Source organism: Mesitornis unicolor, unplaced genomic scaffold (genome assembly GCF_000695765.1).
Source record: "Mesitornis unicolor isolate BGI_N332 unplaced genomic scaffold, ASM69576v1 scaffold18243, whole genome shotgun sequence".
NCBI lineage: Eukaryota > Metazoa > Chordata > Aves > Mesitornithiformes > Mesitornithidae > Mesitornis > Mesitornis unicolor.
The window spans coordinates 28,354-50,941 of NW_010176902.1; the positions used below are offsets into that span (position 1 = coordinate 28,354).

A 22,588-nucleotide genomic window follows, 5' to 3' on the forward strand; every position below is an offset into this window, starting at 1 on the left:
ACTGTCACTTGGCTCATGTTATGATAGGGTCTCAGCCTGAAGGGATATAACAGAAGAACCTTTACACTGGCCAGGGTGACAGGAAAAAGAGGGAGCTGTGGTTTGTCTTGATACAGTTCTAGAGTCTTTTCAGACTTCTCAGTATCTTATAATACCTACAGTTTTTCAGTTCAATAACCAGAACACTATGAATTCAGACAAGCACAGATTTGGGGTGGTCTTCTGCTGGCACTGGCAACGTGCGCAATATGGGAAAGAGAGAAGTAAGAATGGCTTGAAATAACGGCTTTGTCTCATACTTCTGAAGTATGCAGCTCCAATATGACCAAAGGGTATTTACTCCACCTCAGTGGAATCCTCCACAGAAAGACAATGTAAACCAAAAACTTAATGTATACAAGTTACAGCAATAAAACAGATCATTTTAATTGAAGCCATTAAAAAGACCATGTGAGGCAATATAAGTGAGAAAGTTAGACTTAAGAAGCCAGCACTTTCTGAAAAGCTTTAAAACAGCAACAGACATTTTACAAAAGATTTGAGGAAGAGAATATAATATCCAAACTACAGTTACTGTATAAAGGTAACGTTAACAATTATCTTATAAAATACAGCAACAGAGACAAAATGGATACTAAAGCTCCTTTTGAAACTAAGACTTCTGGGATCTTGGTTAAAATGTATGTTTAAAAACTATTTTTAAGAAGGACTAAATACTTCATCCTTTAAATTTACAGGTCCCTGGCATAAACATAGCACTATACACAGCTTCCAAACAAGCAGTAAGTACAATTTCGTTTAACCATGCGTGGTGTCATCTTCTACAAAGTCTTTGGCCATTTCTGCTGTGATCACATCAATATGACTAACCTGGTGGAAACAAAACAAAGTATACGGTTATTACAGTATCTTCTCCAGAGTAAAACGCTTATTTCTAAAGGCCCCAGGACTCAGCAATGGGATTTTAATCAATTTCGCGTCTCCTTTAAGGAACACGACAAGGGACATCACAACGTATTTAAGTTCTTTTTTCAGGAAGAAGAGAACTTCTACACATGACTGCAATATAACTTGAAACCCATCCCTCTAATACAACTGATTCACTTTGAACTCCTGTTAAGCCTCAAATGCACAACTCGATAAGGTTCTCAGTAAACTAAAATATATTATTTACCTTGTTTCTGAATTTTACGCCATAGAACTTGTCAGCTGACTCAAGCAGTTCAGGCCTAAAAGTTGTTGTAATAAACTGAGCATGTTCAGCTAGTTCCATAATCATATCTAAAAAAGAACACAAAAATTCTTCATTAATATAATTTTTCCAATAAAGCAGGACAGGTCTTAATATGAGACAGGCAAAGAGCTTGCTATTCCTTATTCAAAGTGAGGTTTTGGTTAATAAAAAACAACAAAAACCCAACACAAATCAAGAAAGGATCCATATCAGGCTTTTAAGTATTGTCTTAAATGCCAGTACCAAACCTGACAAATCCAGTCACTCAGCAAAACCAACTGGGTATTAATTTCTATGATGAAAACAAAGTAATCAGTTTTCCAATAATGCAATAAGCTAAAAGTTCATTTCCAAAATCAAACTACACTTCAGAATAGGACTATTTCCACCACACTGAAGTGCAGTAAGCAGATCCTTTAGATGCAGCAGACAACACAGAGCTTCTACTTAAAACCAAGCGCATGAGAGTTTCAGAAGGCACAAAGTTAAATTCTAACACCCGTGTTGGGATATTCCAAAACATGTCTTTATGATTAAAAGCTTTACTCTTGCAACATCAGGCATAAGAATACAGACTATCACCTTCAACCACAATGAAGAACAAAGAGGGACAGTTACCTGAAACAGCTTTTCTGTGCTGAGCATCCAAGGCTTGGTCGATTTCATCAAACAAGTAGAATGGAGCTGGATCACATTTCTGGATAGCAAATATCAGGGCTAGGGCCACTAAGGATTTCTGTCCACCTGAAAGCTGCTGCATTTCTCTCATTTCACCCTGCTTCCCTGTGAAGGATACCTAAGAAAACAATGCAACAAGATTTCAAAATATTAAACAACAACATCACTTGCTATTATAGCAAATAAACAGGACCAATTAAAAATTGCCTTTTAAAATATAGTTAAAAGGCAATCTAAATGAACATTCAGATTACTGAAACAAAAATATTTTGCTTTACCCTTATGCCAACTCCAGTGAACTGGTCCACAGATGGAACACTGCTCTGAGATCCAGATCCCCTTTCACTCTCAGTGCTGCCTTCACCTTCATCCTGGGACTGACTGCCCTCCACATCTCCTTTCTTCATCACTAACGTGGCTTTGCCACCAGGGACTAACTTCTGGAATACTTCACTGAAATTTTTTGACACCTGAAAAAGAAGCAGGCAATACACCAGCTTGTTTTCGCATAATGAAATCAACTGCAGATAACTGTTTTCACATGATCACACAAAGTATGTTTCAAAGAAGAGATTCACACTCATTCTTAAGCACAAGTAGAAGTGAGACATATATGCTACATTTAAAAACATCTTAGCAGCTTGGTTTAAAAACACCTAAACCACCTGTTCTTGTAGTATGGTAAGTTTCACAAATTTCTCAAGAATGTGGTAGAATTAAAACATAAAACAGCAGCAAAAGCTACTATTTGTTTAAGTAAACTTCAGATGAGATCTGTTAAGCAAGTCATCTAAGAGAAGACTTCACATACTTCATAGTTAAGATCCTTCGTTAACATTAGGAATTATTTTCACTGAATCTGGAGAATAGATTTGGTGCAGTTTGTTACCAGAATTTCCCCCAAACGGGTTGTACATAGTGCAAAGAGAGTCACCAGAAAGGAAGTATTTAAGAGGTTTAACGCAAAGCTAGAGTTGTAATACAACCAAGATGAGCAACTATTTTAAATGCTAGCCTATTTCTTTTTCAGTATTTAAAAATTCCATGAACCTCAAGTTACATGATACTGCCTTCTACTATTATAGAATAAACGTACTTATTAGCTGCTTTTTCCGACACATAAGGGGACAATTTGATTTCAGCACCACTGTCTTTACAACTGTTGCCATTTTGTTACCTGTTTGAAAGTCAGCTGAATAGCCTCGTATTTCCTGAGCTCGAGGACATTCATCAGCTCCATGATGGATTTGTAGCCCCTGTCCAGTTCCTCTTGTCTTTTTATCAGTTTTTCCTTCTGCTCTGAGAAATTCACAAACTGATCTAAAGCTTTTTTATTAACATGACTGTATTTCTTCAGTTCTGTATTGCACTGCTCCAGTTTGCGGAATAACTGCAAATGGAAAATATTAAAGTATTAAAGCGACTTGCAATTCTAGCCACGTTTGATACTCAAGACGTGCATAACGCTACTATTTCAGGTCATAAAACGTAAAGCCCAAGCATACTTGCTTTAAACATACCTGCTTTAAACTTAATGTTTGATACTTTTCAAAAGCCTCCTGTGGAAGTGAACCCAACTCTCTGATTTTCTTCATGCATTCCTCTTTCTTTTTGAGGAGCATGCCTTGTCTGTTAGTCATTTTTTCAAGTTCTTTTGTGTCGTGGTTAATGGCATCCATATGCTCCTTTTCCATGTTCTTCCAGCGTTCCATGCTCTTTTGTAGCTCTTTAATTCCTGCTTCTGTTTTGTCAATAGAATTATCCAGATCTGAGATATTGGGGGAGAGCACAAAACCCAAAGTGGTAAGTTTTACATGCCCACATAAAATCAGCAATTATCCATTATTATGAAACAAAAAGATAATCTAAAGATCTATGAAGAAGTCAATTTTAAGACAAAAAGCTGAAAATTCCTCTTTTCTGCCCCATGACTATATAGTTTAAAAAAACCTAACAAACATACTAAGGTCATATTAAAGTCTAGAAAGGAAGCAAAAAAAAAGTTTGAGCCATATAGATGCTACTTCCTATTTGACAGCAACCAAGTTTTAGACATGTTAGACAAAACTGAAGAACAACTACACAAGATCATGCTTGTATGAAGACTGCTTCAAGAATACTGTGCCCCGAAGCCAGAACTCTGTTATCACCAACACATATTTATTGGTACTACAGTGTGCAACTGTGGACACTTTCATTTATTTATGACATGCACAAAATTTCGTTTCACTTATCTTTTGCAATAGGTTCCAAAAACCTGTTACACACTATGTAACTACTACAGCATATGTGAAATTAATAATTACTTCTCATATTATGATCTATTTCTAAACCAAAATATGGTATGTGTGAACTTTCAAAACCCTAGAGATTTTTCTCTGAAAAAAATGATGCTACCAACCATCGGACCGTGCCAGTGTATCTTTCACTCGTTTGTTGATAGCCTCAAGTTCCGATGTTGTGGCAGTAAGAACCGTGCCACCTTCTGTTTCTCGCAGCTCATTCAGTTCCTATGGGACAAAGTAAATGGCACCAAGGTTCAGCATGGAGGGGAACAAAAGTACAAGCCAGACAAAAAAGTTATCTTCTGCTACTATGCATATAACTGTATGAATTTTTTTAGTAAAGGTTTAAAGAATAGTTAGATTTTCAAACATCTCCCATTATGATGGCCCTATTTATACACAGGCCATATATTTAAAGTTAGATTTTCTGTCAAAAAGTCACATGCCTAATTCACTGTGCTGAAATTTAAGTAAAACACTTAACTTGGCTTATATAGGGAAGCAAAACCCAGAAAAAAACCCACAGATAATGCAGAGTAATGAATGAGTACTTATCAAATTATTAATAGGTTAAAGCCTTGGAAATAAACCAAAAACAGATTGCAAAAGTACATTTAAGAGAAATTCCTTACTTGTTCCACTTGGTCTAAGCGCTTTCTCAGATTCTCATTGAGATACGTTTCAACTCTCGTGATAATGCCTTCTAGTTTAATTCTCTCATTCAAAAGCTGTCTGTTTTCCTGAAAAATTAGAGTACATTAATTGCATTAACTGACTCCTATACAACTATTTTTTCCTTGTTAAAAAAGTAAGACAAACAAAAAAGCCGCTCTTTACACAATTTTGTGTATTAAAATATTGCACAATTCTTTGGACTGATGCTTTAACTTTAATAGGTAGAAAGAACAAAAAAGAAAAAAATAATCAACCATACAAATCAGTAAGTTTCTTACACTGTATTAGCATCTGAATCCAATTCTTAAACCCAGAAGAGCTTTAGAGAGTATACCCCAGAAGCAGTATTTTTTAAACATGGGTGTCAGATAAAACTCCAGTTTTTGTCTCATCTATCACGTGCTTAAAGGCATTGTTTTATTTTCCCACAGTGTGCTTTACTCCTTTCAGATGATATCTATTTGTATTTATTGTTGTAAGTCCAAGAGCAGGAGCAAGGAAACTGTGATGATTCCAAGACAAACAGCCGTAATTCTCACACAATACAGCTAATAAAACTCACCAGCATTTGAGGAAAAACATGCAAATACACTTTGCAGATAAGAAAGCTCCAAACATGCCTGATAAAACACTACTTTAATTACACCTTATTCATAAGTGAATTTTCATACAATAGGACAAAAATTAGTTTATTGGGAAGAAAGTTACCACATGTAGTAGAAGGACATTTTTATTTCCTTACTTGCTGTAGTTGTCGAATTTCATCATTAAGAGCATCCACACGTTTCTGATCTTCAAGACTGAGCTGAGACAACAAATCAGTCCCCAATTCTGCTTTCAAGGATTCTCTAGTTGACTCCATAGCATGTAAACTTGCCTCCAAGCTCTGCAAACTGCGTTGCTATGGAACAGATTAGACAGAATCATTATTCAGAGCGATCTGCAGATTTATATAAATTTCACTTTTCTGTTTACATAAACATATTTTTGTGACATATCTCTGGTCATATTTTCATATTATGATGTTAACCAAAAAAGAGTGCAAGTTTATCATTAATATTAATGAAACCATTAATATAAAGCCAATAACAGCTTTCAATATCTAGTATCATAGTATTACTATACCTTAGGCATAAATGTCTTTTCAGACTGCTGCCTCTTCTCCTTCAGCATTTTCATTTCTGACAAAATACTGTCTCGAGAGGCTTTGAACTTTCTCTGCTGCGTCTCAATTTGCTGCATTTGGTTCATTAGCTGGTCAATCTCATTATTAATCCATACTGTGGGCTAAGGAAAACTTTGTCCTTGTTTTAAAAGGCAATACATTATCCCTTACTCAATTCTGAGGCAAGAAGTGTAATTTTGATATAATTGTGTATTAGTTTATGCTGAATCGCTAACATCATGTAACTCCTATAAAAATGTAAATTTTAACATGACATTAACTTAAATGCCCTAAAAATCAAAGAATTCCCCAAAGCAGAGGTTACAGTAAGACACTTCAGTATATACTTTAAAATGTTGGGAAAAATGTCTCACATTTTGGGAAAACTGTATGAGCTACAAAACAGGAAGTTAGCAGGAATACACTTTCAAAATAACTGAGGTCTGTTTGTGTTATGTTCTAAAAGTCAGTCAGACGGCAGTAACAGCTCTGCAGTAACGGAACAGTCACTGATCCACCACAGCTGAAGGGCATGTCACAGAGCACCCTACCTACATCCCCTATAGATCCCTCCCTCAAAAAGAAACCGAGGCCTAAAAGATTTTTACTTAAATGATAGCAAGAAAGATTTCTCAGCTCCCAAATAGTAGTACTGGTTAAAAGTTAACACTGGAACCAAAGGTTCTAACAGGTAATTGGGGGATTTAACAAGCAACAGGAATTCAAGTTACAAAAAGCAGGTTACCTGTACAACGCACACTGGGATTAGTGTTAAAATTCATTTCTGCACAAATACTTTTAAAACCATATGCCTATAAATCTGTAGTTTGAAAAAGATCTAAGGAAGGAGAAAATGAAACACTTAAATAATTAATTGTAGATACACAAATTGGGTCCTGCACATTGGTTACGGGTGACAATAAGGGTGAAAAACATTCATTATTGCTGGTGCATGTAAAGCCAGTTGGCAAACTCAGTCCAAGTCACATTTAACAGAGCATTTCAACATTCTGCAACTGATTTAACAGGACATAGGCACAGAAAGTTTTGCTAATCAGTTGCAGATCTAAGCATAGGCTTCAGTGTTCTGCTTATCTGCTGCCTCAAAAATAGCTCTAATACACTGCTGCATGTCCAAAAAAAAGAATCAACCAACCAAAAAAAAAAAAACAAACCAGGTTCAGTTCAAAGGACAGAATGACCTGGATAATGGAGAAGAAAACTATATAAACATCCCACTGCCCATTAATTTCAGATATCAGATCTCAAAAGGACACTGTAGCATTAAAAAGGTTAGAGAAAAAGGTTGCAGTTTCTTGACTTTTTGTACAAATAGACTGAAAAGACAAAGACTGTCAAGCAACTCAGAGCTTAATTATAACCTAAGGTTCTCCATCTCCTCCCCACAGTGTAAATGGACTATGTAACACACCAATTCAGGACAAGTACTAAAAATACAGCATGAGTCAGAAGAGGTAGTGAAGTTACAACAACAAATCCTAGAAGAAATAGAAAGCTTTAAAGTTTACGGTTTAACCCCATCTCTAAGCTTTAAAGATCAAGATCAAATTTTAACAGGGACAGATTACTAAAGCTCCTTTTTCCCCAAAGCCTACAGTGCTAGCCGCACTCCGAAACAAACTATTGGACAAGGTGTGCTTCAGTGGCTATTTTTCAGTTAAGTTTCCCCAGTATGAAATTTAACCAAAACATTAACAGCACTGGTACAGAAACCATCTAACTAGCTGCACTGACCCAAAAAATATTTTTTAAAGAATGCAATTCAGGCTCATAAAAAAAAAAAGGATATGTTTTCAAATCTGTTATTTTCACGGTTTGTACACCAATTCTCACATGCAGAGTTTTTATTAGTTTCTGTTTTACCACTGATCTCTTTGCTACTAAAATCCGTACAGTAACATATAGAACCAGGGTTACACAAGTAACAGTCAAAACAAATGCCACAGCCAGTATGTAACATTAACTAAAGTAAGTTTCCTGTTTCTCTTCTATTACTGTAACTGCAAAACAAAAGCTCTGTCATCACACCATCCTTCCCCAAGAACAGCAAAAGGATATTTTCAATGTTTCTGCGTAGGTTTTCATTGAGTTTTGCTTCAAGTTCACCAAGTTCTTCTTCTGCCTTTCTAACATCTTTTTGCAACTCAAGCCGAGACTTCCTTGTGTCGTAATAACCTCCAGTCAAAGCACCACGATGGCTGACCTGATCACCTAAGAGCATAACAGGAGGAGACTATTAACTGCACACTATATGCTCTCCATAATGTTCAGAGTAGTTTCTACAGTACAACTTAGCAGATTAACTAGAATATTTCAAGTGAAGTGCTGCATCAGTATCAAGAGTCACATATATATGTTCACAGTAATTAGGGAAATGTTTATTTCAGTATTCAATTTCAAATGCATTGCCTTTCTCAACAACAACGAAGACTTCTATGATCTTCTTTAAGCATTGGGGATTTTTTGTTTGTTTTTAATTAACTTCTGAACCATGCAGCTTGAATGAAAAAAAATACTTATTATAAAAGGGAAAAATGCAAATTCCTAGCACCAGTTAAAAAAAAAATATCTTAGATCTTCTGTGAGGGAGAAAGCAAAAGAGAGACTGAGTAAATAGCAGCATCTGTGATTTGCAGATTATTCTGTTACTGAAAAATTAATCATTTCCTTCTCAGATATCCTTAGGAATTTTTTCAGATTGACTTTAAGACAACAATAAGCCTGCAGGGAATCAGCCCTCCAAGAACAGGCAGTTAACAAGAGACAGGTATTATTGCTGAGAACATAACATGTAACAATGCTATGTTGCATGTCTGGTGCGCAGAAGAATTCACCTTGCGCTTATCAGTAATTAAGGCCATACATCATACCCTGAACACTGTCTTAAGATAGAGGAAAACACTATATAATCCAGAAAAACAAAATGCCTGTTAAATTGGATAAACTAAATTAGATGAATACAAACCTAATCTGCTTTACAATTCTCAGGTTGGACATATACAGCTACTAACTTTCAGATTATAAGAAAATTCAATGGCTTGTGAAGAAATTCCGTATTTTTAAAGACTATACTTAACCAAGTGCAATCTTGTACATCTCAGTCAAGTATACTATTATTTAAAATAATCTTATTTTGACAACACTAACAGACCATATTTAACAAGTCTCACATTCCAGGGATCTCATTTCCACAGTAGTTTGCAGAATTGCAGTATTTACCTTCCAGAGTAATACAATCCATAGTGAAAGCTCTGGCCAGCTGGGTAGACACTTCCATGCTACGGCAAATTAAAGTCTTTCCAAAAACATGTTTGAAAGCTTTATCAAATCTTGGATTGTATCTCAGTTTACTGATCATAGGAATAGCATCCTGCAGTGACAGTGATTTTAATGAGAAGAACATATTGACACAAAGTGGAAAGTATATTGCAACTAGTTCATACACACAATTCATGAAAGCCTTGGAAAAAAGAAATTACCATCAAGCGTAAAAACAGAATACACTCTAACCTTATAACAAGGATTTCCAGAAGTTTAGCATATCTCAAATTCACTGAATATTAACATTGGCTTCACAATCAATAAGACTTCTAGAATGAACATTTGTGTGTATCATTATTTACATACAGGCTGTTAAACCCTGAACTCAAGGCACACAGTTGTGAATGATACTGTCAGTTGGTAGAAGGATGACACGCTGACTGAACATTCCACAGACAAACACAAATACTTTATGGAAATAAAGTTGGGTTGTTTTGGGGTTTTTGCGGTTTTGTTTGTTTGTGTTTTGTGGTTTGTGTTTTTGTTTGTTCCCCCCTCCCCCCCCCGCCCCAAGATTCTGCAATTTTAACTTCTAACAGCGAGGCTTGAGCCTTAAGTCAACTAAGAGGCTGCCAGGAATCTCATCTGAGTATCAAACGGCTACTGAAACAAATTAAGTACCATAAATTGGCAGTAATTTTTTTTTTCCTCCAAATAATTATTCCTTTCTGCAGAGCAGGACACAAACATTAACAAAGTTTTACTAGTAAAGTCCTTCCAAAATAAGCACACTAGAAGTCTGATTGATTTTTTTTTCCCTTCTTCTTTCTTCAGATGAACACAGGAAAAATAAATAAGAAACAATCTTAAAAGAACTTATTCTACCATGACTATTGCTGGAAGCAGTTAACATTTACACAATTAATTAACTACTAAAATTTCAAATAAGAGCAGACACTTTCTTGAAATGTATTTCAGAACTATTTATTAAATGGCTGCCACTGAAAACTTTTATGCATTTTTAAACATAAAAACACAACTAATTTCCAACAACACTGATTTGTAACATGCAACACAGCTCTTCAGCTTTTGTCCATGGTAGCATTTCAGCTTCAAGAACTACAATTCAATAATTCAGACAATTATCAGGTTACAATAAATTTTTGCTTCATTTCAGTATCACCTATTTACTTGTAAGGTGAAGGTAAGCTTCAAAGAGCAAATGCCTGGCAGAAGAGTATTTTCCTATAGCGAAGTTGTGTATGTTCAGAAGTACACAGTAGTAGCAGACATTGAACAGCAAAGCAAGTGGTGGATAAGCAATATACACATATAATTCAAAACATGAGACTCTGAAATCATGAAGATGAGGAAGCTTCAAAAGGAACTTTAACTCACATTAGTCTCAGGATAAGCAGTATCTCTAACATCCAGCTTGTTCAGAGGGAGGAAAGTAACTTCTCCAGGAAGGTTCATTTTGTTAAATTCCATTAGGATCTTTGTACTGACCTCATCAGAATCCACAATGTGATAAAACAACCTAATTAACAAGCCCAACAAACAAGCAAAAATTTACTGTGCTAAAAGCACTAACACATTTATATGTTAACAGTAAGCATGCAGGTACATTAAATAACATCTCAATATAAAGCTGCATTGCATTTTCTCTTCAAGTCTGTGTCTTACAATAAGCAAGTAGATACACACTATTCACTTTCATTAAAATGAGATCAGCCAAGAATTTTACATTCCACCCTTCAGTCACAAGAGCAGCTCATTATGTGCAATGTTGCTGTCTACACAGTCTTTACTGGTTCAACTGGAAAAATCTCCGTCCTCCACACCATTTTGATATACAATATTCAGCTCTCTTACAGAGCCTGCATCTTATGCCTCTGTACACAATAAAGAGAAACTGAGACCACATCTGTCCCCCTGTGCATGATTGGGACAAGCATCAGAAGGATGAAAATAAGTTATCTTTCTTCTGCAAGCTGAACTAGTTTGCTTGTTACTACTTTTTTCAAACTATGGGACACAACGGGATTCAGAAAGAAATGTGAAGTCATTTAAGAGACACCCTGGTTCACGTAGACAAGTTTCAAATGAGGGATTGCATTTCAAACTGTGATATGAGTTTCTAACACTTCTATGCAATAGGTTGGAAGATCCTGTCACCTCTTCTCTTTCCTGTCCTTATGCCACTATCCACATTTTATTAGAACAAGAATTTGTATGACTACTCAAATTGGAACAGATGACTCATTACACAAAAAACAATTTAAACTAAATTAAAGCATCAGATGCTGCAGGAAGTGCAGCTGGATCACCCAACAGGAAGTTGAAACAGTGAAATAACTTACTGTTATCACTGAAACATCAGCACTGCTTACTATAGAATTCTCCACACCAGAAGATGCTACCCACTTTATTCAATATAGCTCAGTTTCACCAAAAATCCTTCCGGTAAATGTCAGGAGTGGAGGTCTGGTGCCTTTTTGGGGGATCTTTGTTTAAGGTTGTGCTTGGTAGTTTTTGGGTTTTTTTCGGGGGTTTTTTGGTGGTCGGGTTTTTTGGTTGTTTTTAGGGAGTTGTTGTTTGTTGTGGGGTTTGTTTGTTTTACAAGATCAAGAGCAGCTAGGATAATTTTTAAATAGGTAGAATTCTTCTTAGTTCTTTCTCAAAGGAGTAGCAGGTAGATCATGCTATATAGAAGGCACTTTGACAAAAAAAAAGTATGAGAGCTCAAGTTTAAAAGAATACTTTCAGTAGCAACTGGGATCAACAACTACATTGTAACATTGCAGCTGCTTTAATTTAAGTAACACCTGAGAGCATGTAATTACCTGTTCCCTGCAGTAACTTCAACACAGGTGTAGAAAGCTGGTTCACATTCAAAGTTATTCATCACAATGCCATGATAGCCATTTAGAACATGTTGGTTTATGCCTTTTCGACGGAAGTGCTCCAAAACTTTGTTTATGCTGTCTATACCATTCAAAATAGCCTGTTAAAATAGAACTCATTATTGTACTGAAATTAAAGTATGTAGCAGTAATATCCACATCCACTTCATATTTAACTTTGTGAAAGTCATAACTTTCTTTTTCGCCAAGTTCCTACAAACCTACAGCTCTAACAGAAGATACCTAAATATATGAATCTGCCACTTTTCAGGGTCCCTTTTTCTTTTTTAAAAGCAAGAAGATACCAGAAGAAATTTAAGTATTCTACTTCTACCTGGTCTCCTTAACCCTTCCTCAATTACCCTGAGCTTACAAAACTAATTTCCAAGTTGTTCTAGAGCTATAAAGTATTTGAAAAATTAAGACAAATTCTATTTCTATCATAACCAAAAGAAATAACTGTCATGTCTTTCATATATGACTATGACTTGTCCTTTAAGACTGAGAAGAAGAGCTTCCACATGGAATTCTCAAATACAAGGTTTCTTACCTTTCCTGTTGCTGCTCTGAGAAGCTGCTGTTTCTTTTCCAAATCCTCCCGCTTTGCAGCAAGAGCTTGCTGTTCTGCATTCTCTTCTCTCCAAAGGTAACTACAGAACAGAAATAATTAAAGTACTTTAACAACAATAAATAATCTTTAGACTTCATTCACACTTATTCTCATAGACCACAAATCTAATGGGAAGGCGAAGTGCAGGAGTTCATACATGGCTATATTTAAAAAACACACCTACATGCCATGTTAACAACTACATAGTTGAGGTCCTTCACATCAAGTGAGATACAGACATATTTCAATTAATTACTAACTTTCTTTCGCTCTGTAGTTCATCCTTTTTATTTTTCACTTCATAGTATTTTCTGTCCAGTTCTTCAACACGAGCCTTCACTTCATTAAGATCCTGGTCCAGTTTCTAACATAAATAAAATAACAGTATGAAGCTACAGCTCTCCATTATAAAAAAAAAATTAATACTAAATTGCTGCTTAACATGCAAACACATCTCCTACAAACATTTTAACCAATTTACAAACTACAAAAGCACTAAGGCCAATCTTCATAAGGGAGCCATAACAAGATGGAGTTATCAAGTGGGCTTAAGGCAGGCAGCAAGTTGAACTGTCCATCTGGGTATTACGATGCAATGGCTCACTATGAGTCACAGTAAGAAACTGAATCAAAACAGTAGGTATCACACACATAACTATGTGTAACCATGCTCTGAAATAACGTTTCTGATACGAACACACATACTCATCTTGTGTACCATGCCATACTGCTGGTAGTCAAAAACAGCCTGCTCTCTAGTAGTGCTAGTACTTCACCATACCTGCTGTTAAAGCCAATGCAGACACCCTCCTCTTGCTCATTTAACACTTGGCATTATGAAAAGCAGCTCAGGGCTAGCACTCAGATAATGTTTTCATAGTTATCTCTGTACAGGAGGGATATCTGTGTTGTCAAAACCAAGCAAAGTTTTTCCAACCTAACTTTGCAAGATCTTCATCCCATTCACCCAAGACATCTCCCCTTCGAACAACAAAAAGCTACACAACTCTTGGCCTGAGCATAGATTAACCTTCTTTAAGGAGAAAAAAAAAACAACCAAGACATGTTTATAGAAGGAATCAAAATTAACCTCAACTTTAACCTCTCCAATTCTACAGAATTCCTATTGAACAGTACAATACAATTCTAAACCACCAGTGGTAAATGCCATTTCTTTCATTCACCAACTCAGAGAGTTACCACTTTGCTCATATGGGCCTCATCCAAACACTATTTTAGCAGAACAGTCATCTTTGTACAATTACGTTCCTAGATTTTGTCAGACTGATCCACTATTTCAGTGGATGTATTGCACAAAGACCAAGAACACTCTCTATCAGTACATGCAGAATAGCAGCACTGGCACTGGATGCTGTCCCACCAGAAGCGTAGGGGTCTTCACTCCTGTAGTTCCTAGAAGGAGTTATATTTTTGGAATATACTGCTGTATTTGAGTGTAAAAGCTGCTTCTGAATGGAAATTAAAATCTGAAATCAGATAATACTAAGACAGATTACATGGACAGCAACACAACTTCTAACCAGGTGCAATTGTGGTGCAAAGGTACAGTGCGTGCAGCACAGTTTAAAAGGTTCTCTGTTTAGGAAAAATAAAAGAAGAGAAAAAACCACAAACACAGACCTCCATAAAAACAAACTGTTATCTATGTGAGATGGCCATGTTCAACATAGACAAGAGCAAGTCAGATCTTGAAAACTCAGGCACACTTTGGGGAAAATACCAGAAAGTCAACATAGTGTGAAGTTAAATGCAGTACTGAAGGGAGTTCAGAGTGGATCTGCAGACGTTTTCAATAGCCCATTTTTAAAACACTATACTCATCTAGAAAGTCTCATATTCCTTATGAATAGGCACTAAAGTCTAATTGTCAAAAATTAGGTTGAGTGTTTCACTCTTGTCTCAAAAATATTGAGAAGTAATAATGTGAAAACTTACACTGTACTGTTCCAAGTTCTTCTCCTTGTTTGCCTCTGTATCCTCTAAATCCTTGTGTATCGCTGCAATCTGCCGCTTCTTGTCGTTGATGGCTTGATCTAAAGACTTCAGTTCTTTCTTTATCCACTTATCCCTTTCTTCTTTGGAAGTAAATTGGCTTCCTCGACCTTGTTTTGCATAAAGATCTGTTCTTTCCTGTGTTGCCTGTGCAAGCCTATTTTTGAGACGGAAAACACAAGCTGCATTATAAAGAAATCTTCTATTTATTAAGAGCAAGCATTAATAATTACCCCAAGAATTTTCAAAAAAGGCTCTAAAATTCAAAATTTTACATCAATAACAAGGTAAGTAACCAAAATCAAACTAAATCAGTAACAAATCGGTAACCGAATCAGTAACAAAATGGATGTTATAAATCATACAATCACCCCCCAAAAAAAAAAAAAATCACAAAACAAGTAAGTCCACAAGAGCTCACAAAAAACAGTTAAACTTCATTTTTAAGTTCACAAAATATTGTCTCCCCAAAAATAAAGGCAGCTTTTTACAGACCATCTGTAAATAGATATAGCTACCCCATACTCGAGCAACAAGTGCAACTCTGAATTAACTGCTCATAGTATTGGTGGTATCTTCTTGTGGTTTTGGTGGGGTTTTTGTGTTTTGGTTTTTGTTGTTTCTGTTGTTTGGGGTTTTTTTTGTTTTGTTTTTTAAATGTTTTGACTCCCTGTTGCAGAATACCACACACCTTGCAATTCCCCTCTCTTCTTTTTCTTTTACACTGTTGAATTTTGGCTCCGTTTCTGCTAACTCTTTCTGCTTCTCCTCAATTTTCTCAAGAAGCTTCTGCCTCTCTTTTAACAGTCTTTTCTGAAAGTCAAACAAAGAGTATTAAAGTTAGGTAATATCAGAAATGGTATTATTAGATAAATACACACTTCTAAAGAATATTTTAATTGTAAGACTGCAAGATGCCATTGCTTATCTGACACTATGCTGTTTCAACACTTAATAGAAGTCAATTCAGTTCCAATCAGGACAGCAGAGAAGCTAAGCTTTGCAAGCAAGAAAAGTCTGTATGGAACAACCAACCAAATTCCACTTAGTGCTACAAACAAAACTCTTCTTCCCAATACTTGTGGCAATTAAGATCAAGGTAATTATAGATGCTTTGTTCTGTAGGATGCAAACATGCAGGATGACAAACAAATGATCACAGCACAGGAGACGGTTTACATCTCCTAGGAGCACACTGAAGACATCACGAAAAGACTAAGTTACTGTCCAGCAAACCTTAGAAAATAAAAGACCACAGTCTAAAACCAAAACTTTAATGTACAAGCATAACACCTTGTGCCAGTGACATTTGAAGACTTCCTCACTGTTACGTACCCTTTGTTCACTGTTGCCAGCTAATTCATCCTGCAGGTCTTTAGCCTTCAGCTCTAATTTAGTCCTCTGTTTAATCTGCTCTTGTCTTTCAGCACTAAGTTGTTCTTTCTCTTCTTTCATTGCAGAAATCTTTGTCTTCAGTTCTCGAACTTGCCGCTCTATTTCCTATGCAAATGTAAGTATGTAAGTGTATAGTATCTTAAACCCTGCATGCCCATTTCAGTATCTATCAAAACTCACAAGATCATTATTTAGATTTAGATACAATAAAAACATGGAAAACTCCCATTTCCAAACAGGATGAAAGCATAGAATAGAACTTAAATTATTTTTTTTAAAAACCAAAACCAACTAAACTAAAAACCAACATGCCCCCAAAAAAACCCAACTCCCAACAGAAAGCAAAACACATCTCTGGAGAACCCTCATTAAAAGTATTTTTACCTCCATTTTATCTCTAGCATCTTGCTGTGCATCTCTCAGCTGCCTGGATTTCTCTCCACTTGTCTCTCGTTTGGCAGAAAGCTGTACAGAGAGATCACCAATAACTTAAGTAGCACGATTCTCTTTTAGTAGTAGTTCCAGAAAGAAAATTTGTTAAATTAGTTAAGAATGCTGACAGGATTCTATCAAGGAACACAAGGAGATGCTGGCGAGAAGCAAACCAACAGCTCATGTTACGTTTTGTGTTAGCCAAGACATTTTACCTCATCAAGCTTAGCTCGGGTTTCATTAAGCTCCTGATTATAAATTGTGTATTCCAATGCTCTCCTCATTTTATCCCACTTCTGGTACTGAGCCAGCTCTTCCTTTTCCTCTTCTAGGGTATGCAGTCGCTCTTCAATGTATTTTAACAACTCATTGATCTTCTCTCGCTTGCCCTCTTTAGAAAAGATGACAAGATTGAAGTGCAGTTGAACACTGTAATACATTCCCATACCTTTAAAGCTACTCAATCCTCCTCCAATGATAAACTATTTGTCAATAGTTATGAAATATGAAAAGGAGAACCCATGTCCAGAAGTTCCCCTAAAAAACATCTTAACAGCAGAACTGTTGATACTGATTAGGTAAGGCAACACAAGCATACACTCTCCAGGCTCACACACTTAAAATAACTACAGAATATACAACATAAACTTCAGTTTTTGCATAGCAGTAGGTATCCTAATTTTTGGATCACTGCCAGCTGACATCACTTGTGTGTTTTGAACAGTATAAATATCCCTATTAGCCTAGCTAAAACATTTTATTACTAGAAGCACACATGAAATCACTTATTAAACCTTCTGAGATATTTAAAATTCAGAGAGGAAACACAACATGCTCTATATAATTTAACATACCACAAATAAAAATCTAGCCATTAGCTTTACTGAAAAAAAGACATAAACCTTCAGAGTTAGTGGAACTACTGTGGCATAAAACTATTTTTACCCGTTTCTTTCATTAGTGAAATACTCTCTTCTTTACGTTCATCATACACTCTGGTACCAGCTACTTCTCTTAGTAACTTCAGTCTTTGAGAGTCAGGAGCGGTGGCCATCTGGTTGATCTGAAAATTCAAGATTATGATTTCAACAGCCTGCTCAGGATGTATGGCTGACCATCAAAGATGTGTCAGCTTGCCTGAGGTTTTGGCAGGAAGACTCAGATATCTAGTATATACCATACTGCTGTCTTTTTGGGACAATGACTTTAGGTTTTCAAATGCTATCGGCTATTGCTAAAACTCAAGATACTAGTATTACATAAACTGAAGAAATCATTGCCCACTCAAAATTATGTTCAGAGAAATTTAAGCTTGGACTTTTAAGTCCTAGCGCTAAACCAACTAGTTCAAAAGCCTCCGTGAAACCACACCAAAATATGGGTGCTATAAATCTTAGCATAATTCATGTCATGAAACACTCAGCCCAACATTAAATCAGTCACATAATTAAAGTCAATGTAAAACTCACTTTCCTTCAATAGAAATTCAGTAATTGCATCCTTCTGTAAGGAAGTAACTGTTTCTAATTTGTATTATATTAAAAGCAGTATGTATATTTTGGCTGTAGAAGTTGTGGACCAATCTCTACTACAAAACACAAGTGACTTTCCAACTGAAATTGTTTCTTCTATAGAAAATTTATCATTTAAAAATTTATCAATTAACATTTGAGAGACTGTACTGCTGGGTCAGCATTTCTGCCATCAAGTGCTGCTCAAGACTCCTGCATTTCCATTTTAAGTATGCTAATAGATATTTCAGTGCTGACAGTTTCCAGTATTTCCATGGTGTCCCACCCCATGAGCCATTACAAGCAATCTGTCCTTTGTCTCCAGATCTGGTTGTCCTTTGAAAGCTCTGGTAAGCACTTGGATCTTTGAGAACAGTTAATACAGACCATTCTGTGAGCCCTTTCCCTGCTCTGTGTTCAGTTCTAATATCTCCTTATGTTTCCATTCACCTTCCACTGACAGTATTTTTAGCTTCTTTAAATTCTCTACAATTACTTTACTGCCTCATCCTAAAGCCCAGAAATCTATGAATTTACACTGAGTCATATGAATTAAGTGTGCTTTGTATTTAAGTATACAGTAAAGCATGTGATTGCAAAGATTACATTAAAAAAAACTTTTCTAAATATCAACACTACAGATATTTAAGCTTTTTTCTTAAAATTGACATACACTACTAAACCAGTAATATTTGCAAAAATAGCAGCTACAAGAACTATTTCAAACTAAAATGGATTTACACTTTGATTTACTTTTGCAACAATCAAGCTAAATTTGGCATCCAGGAAACATGATACTCTTGATAGTGATTTCTTTTCCTTGTGAAAGAGAATCTTACCTTTCCTTGTTTGACAATATAGTAGGGATTACTGCGAGAAAATCCAGCACTTTCAAGAAGATTCATTACATCATTTTTCCTGAAATATTATTGTGAATCTATTAAAAACTCTTAAAGTGACAGCTGTAAAATTTCAATAACGTATCACAACTACACAACACATACTATAATCACTGTGTGCAATACATTCTCTGTTTGAAGAAGCTTCTTTATTTGATAATAGCTATTTGTAAAATGAAGTGAGAGAAAATATCTAAAATAGCACTGGGAAGAGATTAAGAAAGAAGCACCTAAAAGCAAAGAGGAGGCAACTAACTACTGGTAAAAGTATCACAAAGAAGGAAGGATACGAACCAACTAAAAGTCTGGTAACTCTCCTATCTAAAAAAGCCCCCAAAGAAATATAAGCAGTTAAACATCATATTAATGAATGGATTAAACTGTAAATTTAAAGTCTGCTGTCTATTGCAATAGGACTGATGTCCTTGCTATCAAGCTACTGGTACTCAGTATTACACAACTAAATTAGTATTGTTCATGGAACTCATGGAATTTATTTCTTTCAGGCTAGAGATGTAAGCATTCGGTATGACTATAGAATTTTACAGAAATATTATTAGTCTCATTCTGCTAAGGAAAAGAGGTACCTACGTCACCATTTTCTTGTCTAAGAAATACTGGTCCTTCTTGGCTCCAATGACTCTGCGAAGTGAGACTTCCTCTTTATCAATCTTAAGAAAACAAAACTCAGTAAATTTAACTGCTTATGGTAAGTATATATAATAACTAATATATTATAACTAATCCAGAATGTTGATGGCACTTTTTACCAGAACTGACTCAAAAGCAGTTACTGTACCGCAGACTTTTATAATACTGAGCTACTATAATCTGAAATGATCACCTATTTCTGAAGTAGTGTATTCAACTTACTGGTAACCTGTTGTCTGAATTGTCAAAAATAATTTCCACAAACGCTGAAATAACACGAGGACCTGTACCTTCCTAGGAAAGGAGATATTTTGGTTAGATAATAGAAAGATTTGGAACTCATTCGTCTCCCCTTTTCCCCAACAATCCCCCTTTCCCTTTTCTTCCAAGGATCTGAGAGTCAAGATAATCTATGTAACATCCAGTAATTCTGAAAATCTTGCATGCACATTCACCAATGTGCATTATCAGCATAATGCATTAGTTTGTAATAAATTTCCTTTTGTCAAAGGGAAACAAAAAATGCCTAAGGATGCTTCCAAAATAATTTGCTTAAAATAGTAATTTACCATTTTTGTAGTTACACTCAAATGCATTAGCTTATTCTTCAGTTCTGTTGTTATACACTTTCACTTACATGCAACAAAGCCAGTCTCTGCTCTGGGCGAAGATGACTAAACTCATCACTGAGGACAAATTGAATTGCTGTAACAAAACAGTAAAGAAACAGATTGATTCTTTCCTTTAGGGAGATATACAGCAGTTTCTTTAACTCAAAACACACTGGTTTACTGTTGTATACTACAGTCATGCTGTTGCCAATATCATGTTTCTTCATTAAAACACTTAACCTGCTAGATCTTTATCACTCAGCCTGCTATACACTAGCATTCCTCTGAAGTAGTCTCATTGTCGCCGCATTAATAGTTCACTGGGTAAGTATTAACAATGCTACAGAAGTAGGAATTCATGAGCTTTCCTCTAGAGATCCATAGCACACAGGCTAGGTTAAAAATACTGCTAAAATATTTAACACTTGGCATTTTATAAAGACTACCATCACAAAGTTGGCTAACACCTTTGATTTGCATCTTTGCTCCTCCACTGATGTTCTCACACCACAAAATCTTCCTCATAACTATGTTAAAAGGTTATATAAGCTGTACCATACAGTTACAGAATCAGCTTAGAATTTAGCCACTAGATGTCTAAAGTAACTGCAAATACCACAATCAGCTTTCAAGGTGAATGATTTTCAGAACTGGTTTCCTCCTGTAAATATTTTTTGCCATTTAAAAATCTTTAAATTTAAATTTAAAAAGGTCCTTAGCAAGAGAAGTCAAATACTAGGGAAAAATCTGAAGTATTAAACAAGCGCATTGAGATATGCCTCTCATCATTGCAAGTAATTATCCATTTGCCACTCCTTGCTGAGGAGGAACATTGGTAAACCAACTTCTGGCAAACACAAAGAAACCTGATACCATCAGTGTTCCCACACCATTATATTAGGACATCCACGCTTACCATAAAAAAAGTTGCTTTTTCCAGATCCATTTCTTCCCACTGAAAATCAAAACACAAAGTATAACCTCAAGTTGACATGAGTTAACATTGCAATATACATTCAATTTCGCATATAATTATTCAAGAACAGAACCCAAATATAACACAGCCAAACAAAATCTCAAGGGAATGAGGCAAAGTTAGTAGGTAGATCACTTAAGTCATTGTCTGAGAGCAAGAGTGTAGTCCTTTCCCCACTCCAATGCACTACAATGACTAACAAACTCCAACACTATTCCACAATGAGAATGGGTAAACCCATCCTATTTACTGCCATCCTTTTCTTTTTAACACTGATCTCCTGGTGGGATAAAACCTAAATCAAATTCTTCTGGTCCCAGGATTAGTTTTTCATTTAATCAAAGGAAATCACCTGCCTGTACATTCAAGCTGACTGTATGATCCTCAGGTACAGTACGAACTTCTCAGTACTTCACTTGCTGATTCAGCAATGTTTTATTTTAAGGCTGGAAAAAGTACTATTTCTATTTTAAAAATAAGGGTATAAGAACACTGCACAATGCTAACATAGTAATCTCAGTGTTCATTCCAGTGTGTTTCAGGAAGGCTCAGTGTCTTATCTTTAAGATTAGCACCTACTGTATTAATTTCTAAACTGTTTGCCTTCCAGCATTGAACATCCCAGGCTTTTCATCCCTTTGTGCCCTCCAGATTCACCTCATCCCCAGAACTACGTAGGATTTCTATAAAGTCTTTAAAAATGCAAAAAATAGCAAAGGTGGCTTTTTTTTTTTTCCTTTTAGAAACACTAATACCTGGATAAAGTTTTAGCTCCCGCTAAAGTAACTTTACATATTAGGATATGCTATATTCAAGTCATATGCACTTTTTTTTCAGTTTCAGAGTAAATCCTGGCTACTAAGTTTTTATGACCAAAACTGACTGTCTTCTGTTGGGCCAGCAGTCTCAAAGTTGCTGCACAATCACTAAAATCAATGCAAATGAAAAGGCGGGACCAGATGTCCATGGGCAAGAATACAAAGCAGCATGAGAATGGTGTAAAACAACATTCTGTTAAGATTAGGTGTTACTTATAAAACTACACTTTGAAATGTACACTTTGACAGTCCACATTCCAGAAATCCATTCCTCCAAAGCTGGAAAAAAGAAGATCTTCTTCTCTGTAGCAGTTTATAGTAGGTGGTGTGCTTACTTATTAATAACAATAATACTTGCACACACACAAAAGAAACCCCATACCAATTCTCTGCTGCTGTTCCTGCAAGGACAGCCTTTACAGGGGTTCTGGCTGATATCTGCATGTA

At 35.8% G+C, this 22,588-nt stretch overlaps 1 protein-coding gene across 1 annotated transcript in view; it reads right to left on the reverse strand.

The window, feature by feature from the left end:
- Positions 1-401: 401 nt before the first annotated feature.
- The window catches only part of SMC3 (structural maintenance of chromosomes 3), a 28,052-nt gene continuing 5,865 nt past the window's right edge, over positions 402-22,588 (reverse strand). The window contains exons 3-29 of the mRNA XM_010181879.1: positions 21,264-21,302; positions 20,374-20,441; positions 19,959-20,030; positions 19,677-19,756; positions 19,026-19,104; positions 17,621-17,738; positions 16,891-17,066; positions 16,628-16,708; positions 16,184-16,348; positions 15,540-15,661; positions 14,792-15,005; positions 13,096-13,199; positions 12,776-12,875; positions 12,166-12,326; positions 10,718-10,859; positions 9,278-9,428; positions 8,117-8,269; positions 5,998-6,149; positions 5,615-5,773; positions 4,830-4,937; positions 4,314-4,422; positions 3,433-3,680; positions 3,090-3,302; positions 2,191-2,382; positions 1,853-2,030; positions 1,175-1,281; positions 402-870 (exon numbers count right to left, since the gene is read on the reverse strand). Coding sequence (XP_010180181.1) covers positions 799-870; positions 1,175-1,281; positions 1,853-2,030; positions 2,191-2,382; positions 3,090-3,302; positions 3,433-3,680; positions 4,314-4,422; positions 4,830-4,937; positions 5,615-5,773; positions 5,998-6,149; positions 8,117-8,269; positions 9,278-9,428; positions 10,718-10,859; positions 12,166-12,326; positions 12,776-12,875; positions 13,096-13,199; positions 14,792-15,005; positions 15,540-15,661; positions 16,184-16,348; positions 16,628-16,708; positions 16,891-17,066; positions 17,621-17,738; positions 19,026-19,104; positions 19,677-19,756; positions 19,959-20,030; positions 20,374-20,441; positions 21,264-21,302 — 3,563 coding nt within the window. The 3' untranslated portion in view covers positions 402-798. The remainder of the gene's footprint in view (positions 871-1,174; positions 1,282-1,852; positions 2,031-2,190; positions 2,383-3,089; positions 3,303-3,432; positions 3,681-4,313; positions 4,423-4,829; positions 4,938-5,614; positions 5,774-5,997; positions 6,150-8,116; positions 8,270-9,277; positions 9,429-10,717; positions 10,860-12,165; positions 12,327-12,775; positions 12,876-13,095; positions 13,200-14,791; positions 15,006-15,539; positions 15,662-16,183; positions 16,349-16,627; positions 16,709-16,890; positions 17,067-17,620; positions 17,739-19,025; positions 19,105-19,676; positions 19,757-19,958; positions 20,031-20,373; positions 20,442-21,263; positions 21,303-22,588) is intronic.